This window comes from Scyliorhinus canicula, chromosome 6, assembly GCF_902713615.1.
Source record: "Scyliorhinus canicula chromosome 6, sScyCan1.1, whole genome shotgun sequence".
Taxonomy (NCBI): Eukaryota; Metazoa; Chordata; class Chondrichthyes; order Carcharhiniformes; family Scyliorhinidae; genus Scyliorhinus; species Scyliorhinus canicula.
In genome coordinates this window covers 159599490-159621403 of record NC_052151.1, presented here as the reverse complement: position 1 = coordinate 159621403, position 21914 = coordinate 159599490, and the positions used below count along the sequence as shown (strand labels likewise).

The window sequence follows — 21914 nt, the reverse complement described above, 5'->3', positions numbered from 1 at the left end:
CAGGATTCCTCACCTCTGGCTTGCTCTTGTCACCCCCAGTGTTTATATGGCAAGTCCAGATCAGTTTCTGTTACTTACGTGCCATTTATATCAAGGGCATCCTCTTTTTGCATCAATTTGCTCGATAATTTGAGGCACTCCATATCCAGACTTCCACCTCACCCTTGTGTTTGTGCTGTCTTCTCCTACATGGGCACAATAACAAATGTGTGAGTGAGTGAAGATGAGGTTTGCCATGATGGATACAGTGCAGTCGATGAAGGTGACTCTCAGGCAGGTGGATCACATTGCGTGAGGAGTGGAGTGAGTGTCAATGGTGGGGTGGATACATGAGGAGGTAGGGTGTACAGAGAATGAAAAGCTAGTCTTGCTGTTGCTGAACGTGGAGTGGTTGTGAGGAGTGATGTGATGGCGTAGCTAGATATAATGAAAGGGCAGGGCTTTAATCACAGGATTGAGTGAACCAGTAAATATCTCTTCCTGACCTGGTTATGTCTTTAAATTTCTTCTTAGGTTGCATCCAAAACCCGAGCATGACATTCCTGCTGCTCATCTCTTACATCCGAACATGCGTCCTCGGTGAGCACATGAGGCCTCTTCCTTGCAGTCCTGAAAAAAAGATTTTTTCAGATTTTTATTGAATTCAAATTTCATCACCATCTGCCATGGTGGGATTTGAACCTGGAACCCCACAGCATGACCAGGTGTCTCTGGATTACTAGCCCAGTGACAATACCACTACGCCGCCACCTCCCCTCACATAAGGACATTCTCCTTTTAACTGCACCTCGCAGTAATTCCAGCAAGACATCACTAAATCTGGGGAATGCCCTTGCTCTATCCACACTATTCATCCTGTGCTCTGCCGCTTTAAATTAAACTGAGATTGAGTCATGCAGGTATGCAACCCCATCCACTGCACAGCGCAGAGGTGTGAATCCCACAAGTCAAAATGAATTGATACAATTGAGTCCAGATCACAAATTCCAACCCCCTTGAATTGACCTCCAGTGTCCAGTGCCCCCCCCCCCCCCCCCCCCCCCCCTCACCCCTCCTCCTCTACCTGCTGGGAAGCGGCCTTCAGATTAATTTCAGGGCCACAATGGTGGATATTTGGATGAGTAACTCCATCTACTAGGTACTTTGGCCTAAGAATTCAGTTTCGCCCACCTCAATGGTTTGCATCAGCAAATGGATCCATAAAACTGGCAGGGATAAGTGTATCTTTCAGGTCCAGATATATTCTGTATCATCAATAGAGCTGATAGACAGATTGAGCATGAGTGCCTGCCAACATTAAGAATTGTAGTGTTCAATCCTGTAACGCAGACAGGGTATAATTCCATTTCTGAATGCTTTCTTTTTAGTTGCACAATCAAACAAAATAAACAATTCAGTAAAGTGATACGCCCCACTTCAAAACTCAGTTCTTGTAATGGGCAGTCACAGTGTCTGATTTGTGCTTTAGGAGGATTATGTGACAAATTAATTGGTCTATCCACTGCAATAATGTGATGAGTAATTGAACAGAACTGAGCTGTAAAGAGGCGTTTGACCTCCAGACTTCAACAAGTTGGCTGATCTCAGTTAAGATGGGGCTAAAAGCATGACTGTCAGCCTCAGTACACCCACATGCAGAGGGGACATGAGTCAGCCACGAACCCCCTCATGGTCACCATCCAGAGATTCTTGCTAAAAAGGGTGTGTACTCATGACAGATGATATGGCAGGCAATAAACAAAGAAATAACTGATGCATGTAGAAATGGTACAGCAGTTATCATGGGGGATTTTAATCTACATGTCGATTGGTTTAACCAGGTCGGTCAAGGCAACCTTGAGGAGGAGTTTATAGAATGTATCCGTGATAGTTTCCTAGAACAGTATGTAATGGAACCTATGAGGGAACAAGCGGTCCTAGATCTTGTCCTGTGTAATGAGACAGGATTGATTCATGATCTCATAGTTCGGGATCCTCTCGGAAGGAGCGATCACAATATGGTGGAATTTAAAATACAGATGGAGGGTGAGAAAGTAAAATCAAATACTAGTGTTTTGTGTTTAAACAAAGGAGATTACAATGGGATGAGAGAAGAACTAGCTAAGGTAGACTGGGAGCAAAGACTTTATGGTGGAACAGTTGAGGAACAGTGGAGAACCTTCCAAGCAATTTTTCACAGTGCTCAGCAAAGGTTTATACCAACAAAAAGGAAGGATGGTAGAAAGAGGGACAATCGACCGTGGATATCGAAGGAAATAAGGGAGAGTATCAAATTGAAGGAAAAAGCATATAAAGTGGCAAAGATTGGTGGGAGACTAGAGGCCTGGGAAATCTTTAGGGGGCAACAGAAAGCTACTAAAAAAAGCTATAAAGAAGAGTAAGATAGAGTATGAGAGTAAACTTGCTCAGAATATAAAAACAGACAGTAAAAGTTTTTACAAATATATAAAACAAAAAAGAGTGGCTAAGGTAAATATTGGTCCTTTAGAGGATAAGAAGGGAGTTTTAATAATCGGAGATGAGGAAATGGCTGAGGAACTGAACAGGTGTTTTGGGTCGGTCTTCACAGTGGAAGACACAAATAACATGCCAGCGACTGATAGAAATGAGGCTAGGACAGGTGAGGACCTTGAGAGGATTGTTATCACTAAGGAGGTAGTGATGGGCAAGCTAATGGGGCTAAAGGTAGACAAGTCTCCTGGCCCTGATGGAATGCATCCCAGAGTGCTAAAAGAGATGGCTAGGGAAATTGCAGATGCACTAATAACGATTTACCAAAATTCACTAGACTCTGGGGTGGTCCCGGTGGATTGGAAATTAGCAAACATGACACCACTGTTTAAAAAAGGAGGTAGGCAGAGAGCAGGAAATTATAGGCCAGTGAGCTTAACTTAGGTAGTAGGGAAGATGCTGTAATCTATCATCAAGGAAGAAATAGCGAGGCATCTGGATAGAAATTGTCCCATTGGGCAGACGCAGCATGGGTTCATAAAGGGCAGGTCGTGCCTAACTAATTTAGTGGAATTTTTTGAGGACATTACCAGTGCAGTAGATAACGGGGAGCCAATGGATGTGGTATATCTGGATTTCCAGAAAGCCTTTGACAAGGTGCCACACAAAAGGTTGCTGCATTAGATAAAGATGCATGGAATTGAGGGTAAAGTAGTAGCATGGATAGAGGATTGGTTAATTAATAGAAAGCAAAGAGTGGGGATTAATGGGTGTTTCTCTGGTTGGCAATCAGTAGCTAGTGATGTCCCTCAGGAATCCGTGTTGGGCCCACAATTGTTCACAATTTACATAGATGATTTGGAGTTGGGGACCAAGGGCAATGTGTCCAAGTTTGCAGATGACACTAAGATGAGTGGTAAAGCGAAAAGTGCAGAGGATACTGGAAGTCTGCAGAGGGATTTGGATAGGTTAAGTGAATGGGCTAGGGTCTGGCAGATGGGATACAATATTGACAAATGTGAGGTTATCCATTTTGGTAGGAATAACAGCAAACAGGATTATTATTTAAACTATAAAATATTAAAGCATGCCGCTGTGCAGAGAGACCTGGGTGTGCTAGTGCATGAGTCACAGAAAGTTGGTTTACAGGTGCAACAGGTGATTAAGAAGGCAAATGGAATTTTGTCCTTCATTGCTAGAGGGATGGAGTTTAAGACTAGGGAGGTTATGTTGCAATTGTATAAGGTGTTAGTGAGGCCACACCTGGAGTATTGTGTTCAATTTTGGTCTCCTTACTTGAGAAAGGACATACTGGGATTAACCTAGTGAATCTCCTCTGCACACCCTCCTCTGCACTGGAGGGTGTGCAGAGGAGATTCTCTAGGTTAATACCAGAGCTGAAGGGGTTGGATTATAAGGAGAGGTTGAGTAGACTGGGACTGTACGCATTGGAATTTAGAAGGATGAGGGGGGATCTTATAGAAACATTTAAAAGTATGAAGGGAATAGATAGGATAGATGCGGACAGGTTGTTTCCACTGGCGGGTGAAAGCATAACTAGGGGACATAGCCTCAAAATAAGGGGAAGTAGATTTAGGACTGAGTTTAGGAGGAACTTCTTCACCCAAAAGGTGTGAACCTATGGAATTCCTTGCCCAGTCAAGCAGTTGAGGCTCCTTCATTAAATGTTTTTAAGGTAAAGATAGATAGTTTTTTGAAGAATAAAGGGATTAAGGGTTATGGTGTTCGGGCCGGAAAGTGGAGCTGAGTCCACAAAAGATCAGCCATGATCTCATTGAATGGTGGAGCAGGCTCGAGGGGCCAGATGACCTACTCCTGCTCCTAGTTCTTATGTTCTTATGAGAACAGCAATTATATTTGGCTGTATTGGACTCCCCCACACCACTCCAGCTCACCTTGTCCGACTGCCCAAAGACTCTCAATGATAAGATTCATGTGCAAGAAGTGATCTCTTGCTTGAAATGCAGAGATGGACGGACAAGAGTGGCAAAACCACCTGAAAGCCTGTGTCTTCAACAGGGGAAAGGATCAAGGACAGGATGATTCGGTAATAAATGCTGACTATTTTTGCTGTGAGATATATCAGTGTTTAATCATAGCTTTCATTGTTAAGCAAAAGTGTTATTCATTTTAAGGGCATTGAATGGATTCTTCAATTCTTTAATATCTCAATCCGAGCATAAACATGGTTTAAATCAAAGGCCCAAACCTTGGCAGAATTCTCACAATAACAATAGGCCAGTCTGTAATCAATGTGAGTTTTAATTTTGCTTTGTTTGAACAAGATTTATTGATTTACAATTTGCTTGTATTGAATTGGCTTTATAATGTAATGTCGGAAATAATTCCTGGAAGCGAATCCTTTATGTACAGTTTAAAATTCCATCAAATATGTCTTATTAATTATTAAGTGTGAGAGTATCTAGTTGCAACAAATTTAATACCGTATTAAAAGTACAAGGTTTCACCATCACACATATAAACATTGTACATTACAATCTGTTGCTCATTTTACTGGAGTGTGATTAACACGCCTCCGTTTAAAGGCCGTGTGCTTAACATTACTATGGCTCTGTGTATGTAATTATGCTCAGGAGTCGCCAGGTGCCGTATTTAGACACCGTCACAAGTATATCAAGGTCAGGTTCAAAGTAATAAATCTGTACACCGATTAGTAAGTCCAAACGATTGATATTTATTATAACAAATATAATAAATACACATGCATACGCTAAAGAGACTAACTTACTTCTAATACTAAACAACTAAAATACTTATCTAGAAAGGAACAGGCAAGGTCAGGGGACAAGGCCTCCGTCTTCACAGTGGAAGACACAAATAACATTCTTGGTCTGCGACTCTCAGGTACTTAAAGCTGTCAGGATCTAGCAAGGTCTGGATCACGTAGCGATCGTTGTATTGGTACTTACAGTTCGATGGCTGATGGCTCAACGGCTGGTGATGGAACTGGAGTCAGGATGCGATGTATCAGCAAAGCGGAGCCGGAGCAAAAGCAGTCCTGAGCCGGAGCGAAAACAGACCGAACCATGTGCGATCTACTTTTATAGGTCTTAGAAGTCCGTGCCCCCTTGGGGCGGGCCTTTTACCTGCCATGTATCGATTGGGCCTTTCCCAATTGATATCTTCTAAACCCCCCAATCTGAGGGTCGTTCCTCGATGGGTGGGGCGGTCCCTATGGTTCTTTGTGTTGGTTACTGTGGTGCCGTTCTGCCTGGGCGTCTACTCAAAAGTATCCATTGATACTTAAATGTTTCTATTTTGCGGGGTCTGGATCTGGATCACCTCATTACTATGTAGATCTTTTGCCATTTACACCTTTGGCTGAAACTCTGCACCTGGCCAAAAACTGGTTTCTGTACGTGCAGAATGCTAATTAGTCTTCTGCAAACTGCTTGTCCTTGCTAAGACTGTTTTTCCCTGCAGCCTTAGCAGTTCTCCATTTTGTAGCCCAGTGTCCATCTTAGATGGCTACAAATCTAATCTATTCTGTTGCTCACTCTGCTTTAAGCATCTATTGTGTTTAATGACTGCCACCCCAGCTCTTTCTCCTTATATTACTTTATTCATTAAATATCTGAAAGAGCAAGACAAACATATCAAAGTGATCATCACACATTGTGGAATAATATTCAGGTTCTCTGCATATATCATGTTGAGCTCTGAGTGCTTCACTACAGTCGAAGAAACGCTGCAGACATTTTAAAATGGTCATTATAAATGGTACAAAAGCATTTAAGTTGTCGACATATGTCAGGTTGTAATCTCAGGTACTTAAATACATTTGTGGTAACATGTAAGGTGTAATTCCGACCCTCACCACCCCCTCACCAGAGACCCCCTAAATAAAGAGTCCCCCCTAGAGACGCCTTAACTAAGGAACCCTCCTAGACACATCATAAATAATGAGACCCCACTAATAGAGACCCGTCCCCCACAGAGACCCCTGAAAAGTGCCCCTGTTTGGTCCCAGCTCACTGTCCATGTGGAGTTTGCACATTCTCCCCATGTCTGCGTGGGTTTCACCCCCCCCCCCCCCCTCCCCCCCCCCCCCCCAACCCAAAGATGTGCAGGGTAGGTAGTTTGGTCATGCTAAATTGCCCCTTAATTGGAAAATAAATTTTAAAAAAGAGAAGAGACTCTTGTCAGGAAGCCCCCCGGAAAAGTGACCCCTCTCAGGAAGCATCCCATAGAAGAAGACCCCTGTCTGGAAGCTGGAGAGCAGTTCAGACAGAGGCAGTGCAAATAATCACTGCTTTAACACCCATCTGGGAATACACCTGCAGCTCAGATACAGGAAGCAGCACCTGTCAATTCCTGGAAAGATAAAAACAGTCAGCTGTAATTAAACCACCTCAGATCTTTGATCTGCAAGCCATTCATTCATTTTTCTTTGATATTGTCTTTACTAGTCTGTGTTTGACAGCGCCCGCACACCCTAGATGTCAGCATTGATCCATTCATCTCCCTCCATGGTTGAGTAACTCTAAAGTGCTGCAACAACAATGTTTATAAACAACGTGGTCCATAATGCGCACCAGCAGGGTAGGTAAATAAATGCAAATGGCTCTTAATGACCTATTTGCACCTATTTAGCACGCCCGGCACCCTTTGCTTCAGCACTCTATGATTATCCGGTCCCCACAACTGGGACTCACATGGTCGCGGATCACTTGGCATCTCTACCAGTGTGGCCCTGGCGTGGTGAACTTCGCAGTGGGCCAGACGGGCCATCGGTCCACCACGAGGTCCACCATGCCAGGGCTACGTTGGCAGAGACCATCCAAGCCCATCTGAGGCTCACTCCCCAATAATGCACTATCTGCCCATGCCTCCTCTACCAGACACCACCATGCCCCCTCCCTATTGACCCCTGTTAAAGGGAGACCCCCCAGTGGGGTGCATTTCAAGCTCTAGGTGCATTCTGGCAATCACTCAGGCATGTGATTTCACTGCACTCACCTCTCTGTGGTCAATGTTTACAAACATTGGGGTTTCACCACTTAGGCCACTGAACTGTAAAGGGAGATGAATGAATCAAAACTGCAGATGGTTTGTAGACCATTAAATCACAGACCATTCGGGGAAAGCTATGAATAACTTGCAGCTAATGGATCTGTGTGGAAGCAGACGCAGGTCACAGCTGTTCTCCTTTGAGAATGGTAACGTAGAGCTTCAAGGTAAGTGTCACATCTATAGTTCCTCTCACTGCTCCTGTCTGGACTGCTCTCTTGTTCCCAGCCAGGGGTCTCTTTTCTGGGAATTGAGGGGCTGTCTTTAGGCAGGTGGCTCCTGTGTGGGCCCCCATTACAAGGGTTCAGGCCCGATTTGCAGTGCGGGGAGTTTCGGTCCCGATTTGCGGTGTGGGGGTGGGGGGAGGGGGGGGGGGGGGTGGCTGAATGCAGAACCTATCGGGCCACCTGCGCACGTTGGAAGGCCAATAGCGGGATTCCCTGAGAATTCCTCGTATTCCATGTCATGCAAAAATTAGCATGGCATGGAACACAATTGTTTGCCGGTTTGCGCTCCCAGTGGCATTGTAAAGAGGTGACAATTCAGCTCCGACAGGAGAACATATGGCGGAATTCTCCTTTTGAGAGGCTAAGCACTGATGCCGGAACTGAATTGCAAGTGTTCCACGTTCATTAAAGCAGTGCTGGTCCCGAACCAATTCAGAACATGTTAATAGGCTAACACTGATGTCACGAGAAACTAGTGCAATTCCAATGCGCGCCGGAGTGTGATACAACAGGGTCAGGATCATAGAGAGAGCCTGACAGGTACAAGCTGCATATAAACACTCCCTCCCCCCCTCCCCCGCCCCCCACACACACCCTCATCCCAGCCAAGAACATGGCACTGGTTGTGCTGGAACATGCCCATCCCGTTGATGGGTCAGCTGGGCCAGAGGGTACCTATGGGGGGTGGCCTAGGGGCAACCCATATGACCGATGGTGCTCAGCTCATATTGGGCAGTCAGCGGCTTGGACAGTGGCTTGGCTGCCTTGCAAGCTCGGCAATGGCAGTCTGTGCCCGGCCACCCCGATCCCATTGCCCACCTCCTGGCCGCCCCTCTTACACCGCCCCCCTTACATGCATTCACACCGCTGTCAAGGCACCGGAGCATGGCATTCTGTTGGGAGCCCGGCACCGGCCTCGATTTGTGGCTGATGCGCAATTCTACGCTCGGTCATGATTTGCAATTCCAATGTCGGCTGACGGAGAAACTGAGAATTTCACCCGTAATATTCACTGAGTCATGCAGCGTGAGGGTTTTTTTTACAATCTCCAGCCTGCCACTTTACTATGGCTGAAAGGGCTTAGATGGCGACCTTTCCCCATTGCGCCTCTGTGGTGACTGCACCACCTGGGATTTGGAACTTGCCAGTCTGCAACACTTGGCCGGGTCAACTCTTTTGCACTGGAAGATCAACAAGTTACGGATGTCTTTCATCGGGTTGATGATCCACCAGCAACAGCTGATGTTTGTCCCAGTGAGTATTTTTGTGGTAACAATCCGTAGAGCACAGAATTCTGCGTCACGGTGTACTCAGGATGAACGTCGACAAAAGAACACTGCATCTCTCCAAACTTTCTTTGCAGCGGCACATTCCACAAGGAGATGGACAATGGTCTCTTCCAAACGTTCAAACAAACCTAAGCGCCTCATCAATTTTGTTTTGGTGACCTGTCTACAGTGAAATGCCTGCCTGAGCTTTTAGGCTAACTCCATTTTCTTCCTCTGACAGGTCCGAGATATAACCAACAAAATTCTACGTACATCCAATCAGACAAATATGACAGAAGATCACCTATATTCACACATCCTAGTTGAATGGGGTCAATATATTGACCATGATTTTGCATTCACGCCTCAGAGCACCAGTCAAGCTACTTTCGTGGGAGGAGTAGACTGTAAGAACATCTGCCAGAATCTGAATCCCTGTTTTCCAATAAAGGTATCTGTCAAATTTTAACAGAAAGTTGCACTCTTTCAGACTATGGACAACAATCGGGAAATATTTGAATTTCAAGGTTTCTTTGGTTATTTTAGATTTGACCATGGATCTAGACCAAGGATATCACTGACCCAATCTTTAAGGCATTTTTGAGACGGAGATTTTGGACAGATTTGAAAACAATGCCCAGAATGGGTTTTAATTTGAACCTCGGAATTAATTCAAATCTTCCCTCTTCCAATGATTTCTGACCTCAATGTCTCCCTAAAGTCCAGCTTTCTGGCACAGTGAAGAGATAGGGAAAGTAATTGGTTTACATCACAAATAATGGAAGTTTTTTTAACATTGAAATGCCTCAGAGATTGAATTCCAGTGGTGTTTAGCTCAGTACCCCTAAATACATGTTTAAATTTAAGTCAGTCATCACCATATTAAAATGGCTACTGGGCAAGTGAGGATAGAGTAAGAAGAACATGTTTGTGTGGTGAATTGCTGGAACTATATCCTTTACCACAATGGTTCTTTAAATGAGCTACAGCACAAATTTTGGAAGAGTGGATAAACATTTTAAGCAGTGGAAAATACAGGCAAATGAGACTCAAGTAAGACAATGGGCTGGATTCTCCACTGTCAGGATTTTCCGTTGCATCGGCAGCGCACCCATGCCCGGGGATTTCCTAACGGCGTAGGGCTGACCACAATGGGCAACCCCTTTGGCCGGCTGGTGAGACGGAGAATCCCGCCGCTGGCAGAGGGGGTGTCGCACCAGAAAACTGGTGCGGCGGGATGGAGAATCCCACCCAATATGATTAGTTTCGGATTGCTTCTGCAAACAGTCAACTCAGGGGAATGATGGTAAAAGACCTCCTTCAGCATTGGAAATTATTTGTGATTCTGTCAAGGTTCCAGCTGAGATTCAGTAATTGCTGTATATAGACAGAAGATGTGAAAGGTGATCGTTAAATATAGACCACAGTATGTGATTTTACAACTTTCATTGATTCCTTGACTGGAAGTTAAAAAGTAGAGCTGATATTTTAAACCTTGTCATATCTAATATTCATCAGGTACTTCAAAGTGATCCCCGTTCCAAGATAAACGAGTGCATCACATTCTATCGTTCCTCGCCTACCTGTGGAACAGGAGATCAAGGCACTGCATTTGAAACTCTGTCAAGTCTGAACTCTCGACGACAGATTAATGCAGTAACTTCCTTTATTGATGCATCAACTGTCTATGGGAGCACTCCAATTCATGAAGAAAAGCTAAGGGATCATTCAAGTAAGGAGGGCCTTCTTCTCACTAACACAAAATACAAGGATGGGAGCCATGAACTGTTGCCTTTTGTAGATAAGGTACCATCTCCATGCATACAAGAGCCTAATGTTACTCAGAATGAAAGAATAGAATGTTTCCTGGCAGGAGAAAGTCGTGCAAATGAAGTTCTCACCCTTGCTTCAATGCACACATTATGGATGCGTGAGCATAATCGTTTAGCAAAGGCTTTACACAGGATAAACCCTCACTGGACGTCTGAAACCATATACCAAGAGGCACGTAAAATCATTGGCGCTCTGCACCAGGTTAGTCAATTCACTATTTTTACAATTCTAAAAGGTTGCTACAGGGACAGTGAATAGCACATATTGGCCTTCAAACTCGACCATGTCTGCGGCAGATTCAGGGCGTAAAATAAGTGCGCGGGCAGAAATTGTAAAAATTAGGATGATGAACATCTTGGTGATTCTCCATCACCATCCCATTTGGTCAGCACTGGCATTTGAGGAGAAATAGGGGCAGGCGGCCTTTCTGTCTGAGTAGCTGTCTGAAGTAGACATAGAGTGCATTCCTGAGGTGGAATGGGGTCCATGTTAAAGGCCACCTTCATAACAGCAAAGAATTAGCAAAGACACCTTCTTAGAATCAGAGGTGACGGTTCTTCCCACAAAGATTTTGCAGACAGCCCTGCAGACATACTCCTTAACAAGCACTTTAGCTGCACGGATACTGGCAGAGATAGCTACCCACTCTATTTTAATTGCATGAGCTGACAAAGGGCAACACGGTAGCATGGTGGTTAGCATAAATGCTTCACAGCTCCAGGGTCCCAGGTTCAGTTCCCGGCTGGGTCACTGTCTGTGCGGAGTCTGCACGTCCTCCCCGTGTGTGCGTGGGTTTCCTCCGGGTGCTCCGGTTTCCTCCCACAGTCCAAAGATGTGCGGGTTCGGTGGATTGGCCATGCTAAATTGCCCGTAGTGTCCTAAAAAATAAGGTGTTGGGGGGGGGGGGGGTTGTTGGGTTACGGGTATAGGGTGGATACGTGGGTTTGAGTAGGGTGATCATTGCTCGGCACAACATCGAGGGCCAAAGGGCCTGTTCTGTGCTGTACTGTTCTATGTTCTATGTTCTAAATTCTGGCAGAGTCAACAAAGCCAGCGGTCAATGAGAAGGAATTCCTGCTTCAGGAATTCCGAAATTCGCATTTTCATCCCGGTTGCCTGTTACATTTCTAATGTGCTGATTCAAGACATAGCATTTATCTTCAGTTCTTCGCATGCTAAAATCCGGATTCTACTAAATCTCCTAAAAGATACATTCCTAAGAGCTATCATTGTATTTCTGTCACTATTCCGTTTCAGAAATGAAATGCTAAGTTGTCTTCATACTGACCATTGATTTACCCTTCTGCGATCAGTACGCTGGTGCTAAATGAATCTTGATGATTTAAATATTTGCAACTGAATAATGAAACTAATGCCCTTTGCTGTCTTAGATTAAGATTTGGCTGATCTTGGGGCTGGTATTTAATTAATAAAGCCACCAGTTACTGTTTTGTTATGCTCTTGACATAGCATAAGCTGCTTCCTTAATGTGTACTCTGACAAAGGAAGGTTCAGACTTGGAGATAGCTTTAACACATTTATTAAACTGTTAACAATTCTCCTACTTGGATTCGACTCTCCTGTTAATCCTGCTATAGCTACTCAGACTGACGAACCAGTCTGCTACAAACCACGTGGTGGACGTGTAGTGTTTCAATCAACCCCGTCTGTACTCACTAAGTATCTCCACTGGAAAGAGGAAGATCATGTGTGCTGTGTCCTTATATATGGGTTGGTGTAATGCCCTCCTGTGGTGGTGTCACTTCTGTGTGTGTCTTGAATGCCCATTGGTCGTGTCCTAGCTTACTGATCTATTGGTTGACTGTGTCATGATGTCTCTGGTGCTCCCTCTAGTGTCTAGCTAGTTATAGTGTGTTCACATTAACTCCTTGTGTATTTACAGTGTCCTAGTGTATCTACATTAACCCCTTGTGTATTTACAGTGATGCATCTCACCACAGTTACTAAAATATTAATTAATATAATTATTTCACTAAATGTGTTCTGGCTTTGATCACAGCAATTAGAAGTAGTTATTTTTCCATTAAGTATTTCTGGCATTTCACTCCTTTACAATCAGAATTCTTCTTTTTTGCCTCATGTTGAAATAACTATGAAGACATGTAACTGGACTTTTGTCTTATAACCAGAGTGTAGACCTGGTGCTGTGGTTCAGCTGCTCGTTATACATAATTAGGCATAGTCATTCTTTGGCCAAAAGTGCCCGTACGCCTCTCTTCATCAGATATAGATGATTTTCTTTCTTTATTCTTTCATGGGTTGCATGCATCGCCAGGCCAGCATTTGTTGCCCATTCCTAATTGCCCTTGAATTGAGTGGTTTGCTAGGCCTATTCAGACAAATTACCTGATGATTATCACAGAGCCAACTACATTGCTGTGGGTTTGGAGCAACATGTAGGCCAGACCTGGTGAGGACAGCAGGGGCGGGATCCCCTCAGCCTGGGGCAGGGCCGGAGAAACCCCAGAACTGGGCAACGCAGCCCCGACGCTGGCACGCGACTCTCCGCAGGGCAGAGAGTCGGCGTAATTGGCGCCGGTTGCGGGCCCCTCTGCACAGCCGGCGTGGACACTCTGCCACGGGATGAGAGAATCCTGCCCCAGATTTCCTTCCATAAGGGGCATTAATGAACTAGTTGGGTTTTTTCTGACAATCGATGATGGTTACATAGTCAACATTACTGAGTCGAGATTTAAATTCCAGATTTATTCATTGAATCTAATTTCCAGAAGCTGCCATGGTGGGATTTGAATCCATGTCCTCAAACCATTAGCCTGGGCCTCTGGATTACTAGTCCAGTGGCATTACCACATTTTGAGGGATACCACTCCACATCAAGCATGGAGTAGGTAAGGAGACAGGCTCCAAGTTTATATCTGTCGGATTAGGATTTGAAACCAAGATGTTGGTGTTATTCTGAACCACATGTTTGCCATCTACCTAATTGAGATAACTCCTGCTCATTATCGAGATATACCATTGAAATTAATAAAAATGAAAAGACAGTTGACTTCTATAAGACCCACTCAATCTATGTATCAGCTATAGTTCAGTTGCTAGTGGTGGGGAGGAAATCTAGGACCACTGTACCCTGGGGACTGGAGCGAGGGAAGGTGAAGGGCAAATGGGGGTGCAGTGCATTGCAGAATAATGTGATAGAGGCTACATATGTCTTGGGTGTAAAGTGTCTTAATGGTGTTACAATCGTGACCTAACTGTCCCGAGCTACCAATTTATACCAACCCCTCCCTGTACCACCCCCCAGTGCCCTCTCAGTGATCCTTCATCTTCCTAGCCCACCATGCTCTGCTGCCACGATTAGATGTGATTCCAGGATACACATCAGAGGTGTCGGTGGCCTGTTGTTTACCGTGTCCTGCGGCCTTTGATGTCCTTGGAGGGCATCCTCCGGAGGACCTGGGGCTGGAAGGCTCCAGCCGACTTACCAATGGCGCATGCTACCGGTCGTGCCCTTAGGGCCTTGGGGTCATCTTTGGATAGAGGAGCAGGTGGATTGAGCTCCAAAGGCCCCTGCGTCATCTGGCAGTGTGAACACTGGCAGCTTCCCATTGTCTGCACCATATGTTGATGCCGTCAATGATTCTCCTCTGTGAACTGGCTATGCTGTGCAGTGCCTCGCCAATGTCCACCTGCATCTGGGACTCTGTCCTCAGCAACTGGGACATGATCTGCAGCCCCTCAGTAATGCCCAACTGAGACTGGGACCCTGTCCTCAGTGACTAAGACATGCTCTGGAGCACATTGACAAGGTCCACCTGCATTTAGGACGCTTCCCCCAGTGACTTAGGCATGCTGTTGAGGCCCTCCACTTGGCTAGCACCATCAAATGGAGATCCTGCAGGAGAATAGACATGCAGTCAGTGAGCGGGAAGGGGGCAGCATAGTGGTGAGCACAATTGCTTCACAGCTCCAGGGTCCCAGGTTCGATTCCCGGCTTGGGTCACTGTCTGTGCGGAGTCTGCATGTTCTCCCCGTGTGTGCGTGGGTTTCCTCCGTGTGCTCCGGTTTCCTCCCACAGTCCAAAGATGTGCAGGTTAGGTGGATTGGCCATGCTAAATTGCCCTTAGTGTCCAAAAGTGCCCTAAATGTTGAGTGGGGTTACTGGATTATGGGGATAGGGTGGAGGTGTGGGCTTGGGTAGGGTGCTCTTTCCAAGAGCCGGTGCAGACTCAATGGTCCGAATGGCCTCCTTCTGCACTGTAAATTCTATGAAATCATTATGTCTGGCATGTCTGGCAGGAACAACACACGTGTGGCAGGACATCTGGGTGGAGTGAGTGGATTCTCACCTCTGCAGCACAGGTCAATCTCAAAGTCGGTGACCGATCTGTCCTCAGCCATCCCCGCTACCTTCAGAGCCAGTTCCTCAGAGAGGGTGAGGATTCTGATGGCCGGCACCTTGTCACCAGCCTGGGTCCTTTCCTGTCTGTTGTGGGTCAATGTCTCCTGTGGGGAGAAAGAGAGGGCATCGCATCGCAGGGCGAGGGTAGGGGGCTATGGTGGTGATCAGCATCGCAGGGTGGGGTAGGGGGCTATGGTGGGGATCAGCATCGCAGGGAGGGGTAGGGGGCTATGGTGGGGATCAGCATCGCAGGGCGGGGTAGGGGGGGCTATGGTGGGGATCAGCATCGCAGGGCGGGGTAGGGGGGCTATGGTGGGGATCAGCATTGCAGGGTGGGGTAGGGGGCTATGGTGGGGATCAGCATCGCAGGGCGAGGGTAGGGGGCTATGGTGGGGATCAGCATCGCAGGGCGGGGTAGGGGGGGCTATGGTGGGGATCAGCATCGCAGGGCGGGGTAGGGGGGCTATGGTGGGGATCAGCATTGCAGGTGGGGTAGGGGGCTATGGTGGGGATCAGCATCGCAGGGCGAGGGTAGGGGGCTATGGTGGGGATCAGCATCACAGGGTGGGATAGAGGGCTATGGTGGGGATCAGCATCGCAGGGCGGGGTAGGGGGGCTATGGTGGGGATCAGCATCGCAGGGCGGGGTAGGGAGCTATGGTGGGGATCAGCATCGCAGGGTGGGATAGGGGGCTATGGTGGGGATCAGCATCGCAAGGCGAGGGTAGGGGGCTATGGTGGGGATCAGCATTGCAGGGCGGGGTAGGGGGCTATGGTGGGGATCAGCATCGCAGGGCGGGGTAGGGGGCTATGGTGGGGATCAGCATCGCAGGGTGGGGTAGGGGGGCTATGGTGGGGATCAGCATCGCAGGGTGGGGTAGGGGGGCTATGGTGGGGATCAGCATCGCAGGGCGGGGTAGGGGGCTATGGTGGGGATCAGCATCGCAGGGTGGGGTGGGGGGCTATGGTGGGGATCAGCATCGCAGGGCGGGGTAGGGGGCTATGATGGGGATCAGCATCACAGGGCGGGGTAGGGGGCTATGGTGGGGTCAGCCATGGGCTACTGTGCATAGGTGGGGTGCGCAGACAGATGCCAGGGTGTGCTGGGGCACATGAGTGGTCTTGTGCTGGGTGGAGTGGGGGGTGCGGTGCCAACTGCAGGGTCATGGGGGAGCTGGAGCCGGGGGTGACAGGGGGGACTGGGTGGCAGCCCGGTGCAGGGTGTTCAGCTTCTTGCGACACTGGGTGGCTGTTCTGGTGACATATCCCACACTGATGCCTCCCAGGCGGCTCTGGCTGCCCTGTGGCTGTCCCTCTGATTCCCCTCACCCAGCTGGATTTCACTGTGTCCAACAGTCTGGCCAGGTTGGCTTCTCCGAATCGTGGAGCTAGTCTGCATGGTGGTATGGCTGCATGCTGTCTGGGATTTGCTCTGTGGGATTAGATTAAGTGCCGCTGCCCGTCGTTAGCGGGGAGTTGCCGGGCGCCATCCAGCTGAATCAGTAATTTCCGACATGAAACCCTTCGGGCATCATTACCGACCCTAATTGGCGTTTGATACCGGTGGTGGTCTCGCCAGGTCAGGATTGAGAAACACCCAGCATTTCCTGCTCGCTACTGCACTCAGAAACATTTCCGTTACATCACGGCCAAAGCTCCTGGTTGCAAGCAGTCCCCTTCAACCTGACTAAGGAGGGCAGAAATACAAAAGTAACAGAATTGGAAGTATTCAAAACACATCAATTCAATTCAATTCTCAACAACAAATTGCATTTATATCTGTCTTTCATGTACAAAAGGCTTCTAAACATTTGACAGAGAAGTAATAAGGTGAACTGGTGCTGGGCCATTGGATAGAAATTTGAAATGGCAGCTAAATGGTCTTTAAATCAGGAAAGAGAAAGAGAGAGGTAGAGGGCTGAGGGAAAGCATTCCACATGTTGAAGTAGGGAGGTACAAGGCCATGGTGGGATTTGGAAACATTGCACAACAGGGAACCAGTGTACGTCAGCTGCAAGGGGAACAAATAGCTTCAGTTCAACGCTGACAGTGCAGGAGAAGCAGTTTAGTTGTATTAGACATTTTGACAGGGTTTTAAAGTTTATAATTTATAAATTTACTGAATGTTGTGCTTTTCCCTGTTTAACTTAATGTTGGTTTATACCTCAGCTGTGACCAGTTCAAAGGTATACCCTTCCAAAGGCAAAGGGATCACGTGGCCGTGTGTGTGATTTTATTTTAAACTGGCGTGCAATGACAGTGATCCTGTCAACACTTAGGTCACACTGCATCTATCTAGATTTTCGAAAGGTGAAAATGCATTCTGAGGCTTACAGGAGTAGTCAATGGTGTTGAATACAGGGAAATAGCAATGTAGAAATTTTCTCCATCACAAAATATTATTCAGCTGAGGGATTAATGCTGCAACCCTGTGTACGGTAGCACAGTGGTTAGCAATGTTGCTTCACAGCGCCAGGGTCCCAGGTTCGATTCCCGGCTTGGGTCACTGTCTGTGCAGAGTCTGCACGTTCTCCCCGTGTCTGCGTGGGTTTCCTCCGGTTGCTCCAATTTACAACCACAAGTCCTGAAAGGCCTGGGGCACGATTCTCCGCTCCCCACACCGCATGCGAGAATAGCAGGAGGGCCCGCCGACAAATTTCACGCCCCCCTCGCGCCCCCCGTGATTCACGGCGACCAGCGATTCTCCGACTCGGATGGGCCGGGCGGCCTGCCGTCCGCGACCGTTTCACGACGGCGGCAACCACACCTGGTCGCTGCCGTTGTGAAACGGGTGTGGAGATGCCCGTTTGGAGCTTGTAGGGGGCCTGGAGCTTGTAGGGTGGGGAATGAGCACCACGACTGTCCTCGGGAGGGAACAGGCCCGCGATCGGTGCTCACCGATCGTCGGGCCGGCGTCTCAATCGGACGCACTATTTCCCCTCCGCCGCCCCGCAAGATCAAGCCACCACATCTTGCGGGGCGGCTGAGGGGAAAGACGGGCACCGCGCATGCGTGGGTTTGAGCTGTCAGCATCGTGACGTCAGCCGCGCATGTGCGGGTTGGAGCCGGCAAACCTGCGCATGCGCGGCTGACGTAATTGGGCGCGCCGGCCATGTCATTCTCGGTGCGACGCCTCCGCGGCCGAGAGTTACGGAGCGCCACTCCTAGCCCCGCCGGGAGGAGAGAACAGGGGGCGAGGAGCGGCCTCCGAGGCCGTCGTGAAACTCGGCCGAGTTCACGACGGCCCTCCCGATTTTTCCCGGGAGCGGAGAATTCCGCCCTGCTGTTCGGTAATTTGGACATTCTGAATTCTCCCTCCGTGTACCCGAACAGGTGCCGTAATGTGGTGACTAGGGGCTTTTCACACTAACTTCATTGCAGTGTTAATGTAAGCCTACTTGTGACAATAAAGATTATTATTATTATGTCCCACCCTGCTTTTACCATACATTAACTTGGACCCACTTAGTGCTGTTAAAGGTCCATCAGTCAGTACGGGGCCTTCTAAAGCTATGTTGCTTCTTTTAACCATTCTATCAAAATATACATCAATTGCTTTTTTTAATACATCCCTGCCACAGATGCCATGCAAAAGAACATAAGACATCAAAGCAGCAAAGCCAAGGAATTGGCTAATTTTAGGGCAACTGCTCACTTCCATCATTATCCCAGCAAACATATCCACAGACCTGGAACAGGTACCTCACAATAATAGAGGAAGAACCGCTTCTGCAAACTCCGACTCAACAGAGACCAACATAGCAATACCATTTACTTCAGGTTTATCTCCAGCCAACCTCCTCCATTGAGGTAATGGCATTCAATGGCCTGGGTTGCAGGTGATCCAACACTTGGTGCAAAATTGGCTCAGTAGCAGGCATTGCATGCCATTCCAGAAAAAAATAGTATCCAATATGTATGCATACATTTCTGGCAGCAACTGTGCCCACTTTGATCTTGTAGGATAGAGGGACAGATTGCTGGAGTGCCATGATACACTGCAAATGGTTTAGAATAATGTAATCCACAACCATGGCAAGAGACTGAGATTGCATGGCAACATACTAAACTTGCATATGAGCAGTTGTGTCACTATAGCTTGTGATGCAATGGCAGTTGTAACATTGGTCGTCATACGCTACATCATGATTGGGTGCCGCAACATGAACCTAACATGAAAACCAACATGGCAAAAGCCCAGTGATGGTTTTTCAAACTGACTATCCCTGTTATTGAGTACATTTAAATGAAATTTCAGAGTCTCTGCCATTATCAGCTGCTGCGTTGTGTTTGAAAGCTGCTAATGATAAGACCAATGTTTGCAATGACCCGTCTCATAATAAAAAGTCCTTCCTTACATAGTGCTTTTATCTTTTCTGATTCAAGAATGATGTATATGGCTCTATCTAGTTATACCATTTCTCCTACAGTTTCTCACAGGAGGGTTTTACTGTATTTGGCTGTAGATTCTTATGATGAGAGACTACATTCCAAAAATCCTTGGTCCTCAAGCTTTTGATCAGTTCCTTGGAAAATATGACGGATACGATGAAACGCTGAATCCCACATTATCCAATGTGTTTGCAACTGCAGCTTTCCGTTTTGGACATGCAACAATCAGTCCTAAGATACAAAGAGTTGATGAAAATTATAAAGAGCACCCAAAGTACCCAAGCATAAATCTGCATAAAACCTTTTTCAGGCCTTGGAGAATCATTAAAGAAGGTGAATATATTAATTGTTGTGAGGATTAAAACAAAATTGCATCATGCTTACAAGCTCCTAATTGAATTAATATTTTTGTTTTGATTGGCAGGTGGTCTAAGCCCCTTGTTCAGGGGGCTGCTGGCAAAGCCAGCAAAACTGCAGACATCAGATCAAATGATGATTGAAGAGCTGACGGAGAAACTATTTACTCTGACAAGCGCTGTTGCATTGGATCTGGCATCGCTAAATCTGCAACGAGGGCGTGACCATGGACTTCCTGGTAATTTGCACCTTGCAAATATGATTAAAATCAAACATTGCTGGAAGGTTTTCATGATGAGGGCTGCAACATTGAGCAAGGTGATTTTATGGTTGCACCAAAAAGAGCAGCCGTTGCCTTAAAAGTGTTCCTTCGATGAAACGATAAGCCTTAGAACATAGAACATAGAACATTACAGCGCAGTACAGGCCCTTCGGCCCTCGATGTTGCGCCGACCTGTGAAACCCCTCTAAAGCCCATCTACACTATTCCCTTATTGTCCATATGTCTATCCAATGACCATTTGAATGCCCTTAATGTTGGCAAGTCCACTACTGTTACAGGAAGGGCATTCCATACCCTTACTACTCTCTGAGTAAAGAACCTACCTCTGACATCTGTCCTATATCTATCTCCCCTCAATTTAAAGCTATGTCCCCTCGTGCTAGACATCATCATTCGAGGAAAAAGGCTCTCACTGTCCACCCTATCTAATCCTCTAATCATCTTGACATTTCAGGCTGCATATTCTGCCTGTCGTACACTGTCCAAAACGGCAGGGCCAACAAGGTCTTCAAAGGAACTCCCTTAAAGCAACAACATTTTTTTAAGAACAAATATTGCACGGTGCAACCATAAAATCTTCTTACTCAATGATTACTATTTGTGTTTCTTTTTAAGTCCACTCAACATCTAATTAGTAACCTAAATTGCAACAGAGGGGTTTATTTTTCAACTGGCACTATTCTGACGCAAATGTTCTGCAGGCTCATACTAAATTATTCAACGTGCTTTATTTCATTTCAGCCGTTCATCTGTTTATGTTCAATGGGTTCTGGCCTCCAGCAAAAAAAAAATCACACTGCGGAAATTGGCATGAGTGCATTAACTATTTACACCAAAATATCCCAGTTGTGAAATTAACCTGTAATGGTTTTTAAGTCTTCGTGTACTTAAAATTGGGAGGATAACAACACCAAAATAAATGTTTGGTTAAAGTGCCAGCTCCTGCCCATTCTGATTTTCAGATTGATCTGGATAGTGATCTGATTGGAACTGTCATAACCCCAACGGGGAGATAAAAGTACTTTGTGCCCTCCGCATATTGGCTCCAGCCTTCCAGACCTACGTCAAATGCTTCCAACTTTCCAAATAACGGTATCTTAACTGATACGACGTGACATCCCAAAACAGTGATCACTCGGCGGCCAGGCGAATCTCTGAGCAAGTCCGAAGTTTACATTATTTCCCGTCGCCAGTTTACTGGCTCGGAGGAGGCAGGCGGTAAATAAACATAGATTTATTTACACTATTTAGAAAGGTCTGCATAACACAGCATATCGCTCCCAGTACAATGTCATGCTTACCTTTCTAAATAGTGTAAATAAATCTATGTTCGTTCACCGCCAACCTCCTCTGAGTCATTAAAGGAACTCAATTGTGAACGAGGTTGGAGCATCCCGCACAGATGCTAACCATGAAATCATAGAATAACATAGCATAGGAAGTGATCATTCAACCATCTCCTGCTCATGCTGACTATTTGAAAGAGTTATTCGGTTATTCCACTTTTTCCGCCTTTTCCCCATAGCCATGTAATTTTTACCCCCCTGGAAATATTTAACCAAATCCCTTTTTTGAAAGATATTATTGAATCTGCTTCTACATTAATCCTTTCAGGCAGAGCATTCAGCTCTTAACAATGTGTTTCTTTCAACAATTTCTCCAATCTTG

The 21914-nt window shown here is 46.5% G+C and overlaps 1 protein-coding gene across 1 annotated transcript in view; it reads left to right on the top strand.

Moving 5' to 3' along the window:
- The window catches only part of tpo (thyroid peroxidase), a 124279-nt gene that overhangs the window by 46279 nt on the left and 56086 nt on the right, over window positions 1-21914 (top strand). The window contains exons 7-10 of the mRNA XM_038798812.1: window positions 9240-9449; window positions 10517-11032; window positions 19681-19939; window positions 20031-20201. Coding sequence (XP_038654740.1) covers window positions 9240-9449; window positions 10517-11032; window positions 19681-19939; window positions 20031-20201 — 1156 coding nt within the window. The remainder of the gene's footprint in view (window positions 1-9239; window positions 9450-10516; window positions 11033-19680; window positions 19940-20030; window positions 20202-21914) is intronic.